Here is a 6,036-nt window from a genome sequence, read left to right on the forward strand (position 1 = left end):
ATTCTGCCCATACGCATGCGTCAAAATTTAATTCGAATTAGCTTCGCTTAGCGTTCACACGGAGCTAATGCGAAGTAATTTAATGCGCAGTAAACTAATTCGAATTAAACTAATTCGCATTAAATTCTCCGTGTGAACGCGGATCAAATTTAATTCGCAGTAACTTACGTTTAATTCGAATTAAACTCTCCGTGTGAACAGGGCATGAAATCTACTTCATTCCATGACAAAACACTTGTCACTGAAGTATAAGATAATTATCAAAATGAGCAGGAATGGTCAGATTGTGGCTAATAGTAGGCCAAGTCACCGATGTCTAGATGTTCGCATGGTTAAGACTTGTTTTCAATGTAAACTTAATGTAACAAATAAAGATTTTTCAAGTTAAATTCATGAAATTAAGGTTTAAAATAGATAAATTCATGAAATTAAGGTTTAAAACACACACAAGATTCCATCTTCCAAATTCTGTCCTCAACAAAACACAAGCAGATAACAGAAAAGTTAATTGTAACAATTTTATTTGTAATAAATGGACTTTGTACATTGGACAATGTATAGTGTAATAACAAATTTGTAACATTTCCCTTTTTGGGGTTTTAAAAACTAAAGCACCATAAGGTTCTAGTCAATGATGGATTATAAAAGGGACTATATAAAAGAAATAACTCAACAAGATTATTAACATGATAATCTTCTCATGTGCCTAGACACATTTATAAAATACTTGGGTAGGGGGAGATGAATTCTAATTTCTACATTTGGAACCCCTCCATACATTTTAACACAATTTTTCTAATGGAAAGACACATAAAAGACTTAAAAAGAAATTCAGGTATAATCAGGATACAAGTATCAACGAGCAGGTTACAGATTGCAGTTAAAGCTTTGAACACATGTACAGTGGTTGAAACAAAAATGCTTTTTGTATAGTTGATATTTTTTAACTATTCTCCACTTGGATTTTGTTTAGGAATGTTAGGTACTCCGCGACCCATTCCAGGATGAGTCTGGGATGAAGTCCAATCCTGTTCGAGATTCAGACTCTCCAAAAGTGGCATAAGTCCTGGTAACAATAAATTCCCCCAACGGGTATTCATGGGAGGCATTCCTCTACCAAGACCCAGAATGTTCCCTGGGGCTGCCCCAGCTGCCCCAACAGCAGATGTGGAGGGTACTTGCTGCGAGGGGTCAGTTCCCAGAGGAAAACTTGCAGCAGATTGGGCATACTGATTTAGTAATAATGTCTGGAACATGTTGAGTTGCTGCTGTTGTTGGTTGATTTGTTGTAGGAGACTTGCTGTATTTAACTGTGAAATGGATGGATTCTCAGTAGCTACAGACGATTCTGATACCTGGGGTTTTGGCTGTGGCATACTTGCAACTGTGGCTACCGGCTAAAAAAATTAAAAGCAATTTGACCAGAGGAAATGAACAAATAAATAGTGTACACATTTTCAAACTAACACAAGCACTGATTTTCTTCCTTACAGCAAATTTGTAATTCCAACAAAGCCTTTTTTTTAAAAATATTTTACACTTGAGCATATAAACCACTTTTTATATATACATACAGAGTAAAACTTACTGTAATAATATTTTTGGTTTGGTTGGTTGGTTTGTTTGTTGTTTTTTTTTTTTTTGGTGCAAATTTTTAAAGTAAGGTTCTAACCTTAAAAGATGTATCAGTTCCAAACACAATTTTCTGTGGAGACACTGGCAAAGACTTTCTCTCTTCCTTTGTTACATCCTCAAATTGTCTTGGATCCACTCCCTTACTCTCAGTCCCTCTGATAGAAGCCTCAGTTTCTCTACTGACAGCACCTGAAAAATAAAATTAGAAAACTAATTGGTATTCCTGACAATTAATGAAAAGTTTCTCCTTGGTTGTACAGATATTGTTTATATGTACATTAATGTATTTCACAGATTTTACCTGTCAGTTACCATTTAGTAGGACGGTCATTAAAACCATTTGATTATCAAATTCCGACCTGAATACTTATCATACCTTGTTTGTTTTTCAGCAAACTTTCAAAACTTTTGATCTTCATCTCTACATCATTAAGATTATTAACAATTTCTTCAGTATTTTCAGTATTGTTGAGCATTGACTGCAGTACCCTCTTCCTACAACATAACATTTCATGCATGATAAACTTTTTGCATTTCTTCTATCCAAAGTTTTCTTTCAAGATACAAAAAATGTACTCTTTGTTCATGACAACAACCTTTCATGATTCCTAGGGCTGGGATGATATATAGAGATATCGATAATATTGATTCTGTGTGAGGATGATACGCATATCGATATGTATGAAGAACTATCAAAATATCGCAAAAAAAGAAAAATTCTGACTTATGTTTTCTTTGTTTACTTAATATTTTGGGTTCAATATATAAAATAGATATGATGAAGATAAATATAAATATGAAATACAAAATAACTAACATCACTTGTGTAAAATAATTTTGTTTTTCAACAGATATACAACTTCTTTGAATAAATTATTCTTATTTGTGAAGAAATGTTTTGTTCATTTCAATACAAAAAAAAGAAGATTTTATAACCAATTCAACATATCGTGATACATATCGTATCGTGGCTCAAATATCATGATATGTATCGATGTAGAAAAAGTTGTATTGTCCCAGCCCTAATGATTCCATGAGAAAATCACAATCAGATGACATTTGGTTTAAAATATAAGGTATAGAGATCAACACTCCAAGAGATGTGCTTCAGTGTTATTAACCTTCTGAATTGTAGAATCTGCAGTGTCTCTTCTATCTGATCTGTGCTTAACTGTTCAACGTCACTGTCCCCAGCTTCAAAATCTTCACCCTGAATCAAAATTTAAAGTAAAAACTACAATATAAAGTGTATAGATATTCAGCATTATTTTGTAAAGAATTTTGAAAATATAGATCCCAAGTGAAGGTGAACAAAGAACATGAGTACTACCAGAATAAAGACCAAAGCAAACTAGCCATCACTGTTCAGTTGCCTGACCAGGGCACATTCATTATGTCTATCTTACCTTCCAATATGGATCCTCAGGATCAAAGCTCTCAATGAGTTGAGACACATTCTGCTCGAGTTCCTCTGACTCGCATCTGAACAGCTTGAGTATGCCAGGAACACCATTGAGTTCATAAAGGGTCAGTACCTTCTGCTTGACACTTTTTACTCCATAACTGAAAAACATATCAATATCACTTATGATACAAAAAAATTTCATGTTTTCTGATACCTTGATATACTGCCTCAGTATAGTTCTAGCCAAATTCATACCCATTATGTCAAGGACTTCCACCAATCTGTATGAAAACAGCTGGTTTAACACTCTCCTTTTATTCAAAATCTTGATTTGACCTTTGTACAATAATTTGAGGTTTGATCTTAACAGAAACTCTGCCCAAATGTCTCACTTTTAACCTCTTTGTCTAGAGCCACCTAGTGTCCCTAAATCCTAAATATCTGATTCTTGGAAAAAATACTGACATGCACCTCATACTCTTTAGTAACTTACTGATAAAGTTCACAGAACAACGCAGGGTACTCCTCCACAGTGACTTTGGTCTTATTTACATGTGCTTTCTTCTGGAATAACTGAAATAAACACAACTCATTGTCAAACTCAATGGAAAATTCATCATTCTTCTTTGTTGAGCAGTCATATGGCCTCAAAAACAAGTCTTAGACAATTACAAAATAAGATAAACAATATTTGTGATTCATACAATGTCAACTCCTTTTAAAGGTAAAATATAAAACATCTAGCTTCATATACTGAACTTTTCAAACAATGCGAGTCTGAATACTTAACAATCACTAAAGAGACAGGAAATTTCAAACAGGCAAGCTGATCAGTAATTTGTGAGATAAGGGCAATAACTCTAAGAACTGTAAACAGTTTTATTGGTGCAGTAAGGTTTAAGAGTACTACTTACCATGGAGGTTAAGACATCATCTTCCCAGAAGAAGGAAGAGACATCAGAAGACAGAAGATAGGCCACACCATCCAAGTTAATCAGATGGACCACGACCTCAGAGGTCAACTGGAGCCTGCAGTCAGAAAAATGTCAATCTATATTTACTGATCATTGCTACATGATCGAATTATTACACGGATCACAACTTCCATGTCCGTAAAAAAATTGTCCCTAAACTGACAGTTTTTGTTTGCAATTTATTTGACCCTGGCTTTATACCAAGCCTTGACCACAACTGAAATTCCCCACATTCAGTATCTACAGGTATTAAAATTATAGCTGTTGACAGACAACAGACCATGTGCCTTATTATGCTCCAAATCTACATGAACAAGGCATACAAACTCTTTATCAGTTCTCCCAGTTCTAAACATTTTTACTGAGACAAATTGTAGAATGTTATTGCGGTTACTTACTGTAGAACATAATGTATACTCTGGATCTCTGAGGAGCTCTGTGCAGCCAAATTTTCAAAAAAGGTGGAATCTGAGAATGTGCTCGCTGTTTCAGATTCACTGGAGAAGGGGAAGTCGGCAATCTACAGAATACAGAAAATTAAAACCATGCAGACTTTAACAAAATGTCTCTCACATTGGCCTCACTTGGCCTTTGGAGAACATTTAAAAAGATAAGTTATTTTTGTTTCATTTTTATTCATCCATTATTTCCAACTCTACCTGATTATTAAAACTATGAGAGTACTTTTTGTATTATACAATAAATGTTCTTGCATAGTTCTCTTATTCTATTAACCTTTCAAATACATTATCTACAATGATTAATTATCAAACTTAAGGTGAATGGCAAAGGGGAATAACTTCACTCAGTAGAATACAAATTAATAGAGCCCTGGTCAGGACGAGAACACTTGACTAAATGGTCCAGATGTTCAAAATTCTGGTAAAAATACCTTGCTTATTAAAACTTTTACTCTGTTTGCTTCCAATATGCCCAGGAGCAGAGGAGATTTTCAGAGAAATAATGCATTTTCACTATTCAACACAGCCCTACCCTACACCAGAACCCATGACCTAGGGTCATAAAAATTTACAAATTTGGAAGAGGTACCCTGATCATCATAACTATGCAATTAGTTGAAGATTTCACACATTTTCACTATATAATTAAATAGAGCCCCCCCCCCCCCCCCCCCCCCCCCCCCCCCCCCGAAACAACAGAACCCCTGGGACCACCAGTTTTAAAAATTTTGTAAAAACATACTTGCTCATCATAACCATACACTTGTTTCTTTGCTTTATAACCAGGAGTAGAAAAAAATATTTTGAAAGAAATTATGAATTTTCACTATATAATCAATAGAGTCCCCCCCTTTCACCAGAACCCCTGACCCAGGGGCCATGAAATTCAAAATTTGGAAAGAGGCAGCCAGGCTCATCATAACTATGTACTTAGTATATTTCATACCCAGGAGCAGAGAAGAAGATTTTCCAAAGAAATACATGTAATGCATTTTCACTGTATAATCAATAGAGCCTCACCCTAACACCAGAACCCCTGACCCAGGGGCCATGAAATTCACAATTTTGGAAGAGGCAGCCATGCTCATTATAACTATGTACTTAGTTTATTTCATACCCAGGAGCAGAGAAGAAGATTTTTAAAGATTTAATGCATTTTCACTATATAATCAATAGAGCCCCATCTTAACATCAGAAATCTGACCCTGGGGCCATGAAATTCACAATTTCAGTAGAGGAACTCTTGCTCATCATAACTATGTATACTTACTAGTTAGTTTATTTCATGCTCAGGAGCAGAGAAGACGATTTTCAAAGATTTAATGCCTTTTCATTATATAATCAATAGAGCCCCCCCCTAACACCAGAACACCTGACCCAGGGGCCATGAAATTCACAATTTTGGAAGAGGCAGTCTTGCTCAACATAACTATGTACTTAGTTTATTTAATACCCAGGAGCAGAGAAGAAGATTTTCACTATATGATGTAATAGCTCCACCCTAGCACCACAACCCCTGACCCTGGGGCCATGAATTTCACAATTTTGGTAGAGGGCTCAA

General features: G+C 35.3%; 1 protein-coding gene across 1 annotated transcript in view; it reads right to left on the reverse strand.

The window, feature by feature from the left end:
• Window positions 1-504: 504 nt before the first annotated feature.
• The window catches only part of LOC133179050 (tudor domain-containing protein 5-like), a 38,844-nt gene continuing 33,312 nt past the window's right edge, over window positions 505-6,036 (reverse strand). Inside the window, exons 15-22 of the mRNA XM_061313743.1 lie at window positions 4,413-4,534; window positions 3,955-4,069; window positions 3,534-3,613; window positions 3,042-3,198; window positions 2,757-2,845; window positions 2,012-2,130; window positions 1,673-1,824; window positions 505-1,397 (exon numbers count right to left, since the gene is read on the reverse strand). Of these exons, the coding sequence (XP_061169727.1) occupies window positions 948-1,397; window positions 1,673-1,824; window positions 2,012-2,130; window positions 2,757-2,845; window positions 3,042-3,198; window positions 3,534-3,613; window positions 3,955-4,069; window positions 4,413-4,534 (1,284 nt within the window). The 3' untranslated portion in view covers window positions 505-947. The remainder of the gene's footprint in view (window positions 1,398-1,672; window positions 1,825-2,011; window positions 2,131-2,756; window positions 2,846-3,041; window positions 3,199-3,533; window positions 3,614-3,954; window positions 4,070-4,412; window positions 4,535-6,036) is intronic.

The sequence above is a fragment of the Saccostrea echinata genome, unplaced genomic scaffold, assembly GCF_033153115.1.
Source record: "Saccostrea echinata isolate AGI-Se365-2 ecotype Australia unplaced genomic scaffold, CSIRO_AGI_Sech_v1 ptg000004l, whole genome shotgun sequence".
In the NCBI taxonomy this organism is placed as follows: domain Eukaryota; kingdom Metazoa; phylum Mollusca; class Bivalvia; order Ostreida; family Ostreidae; genus Saccostrea; species Saccostrea echinata.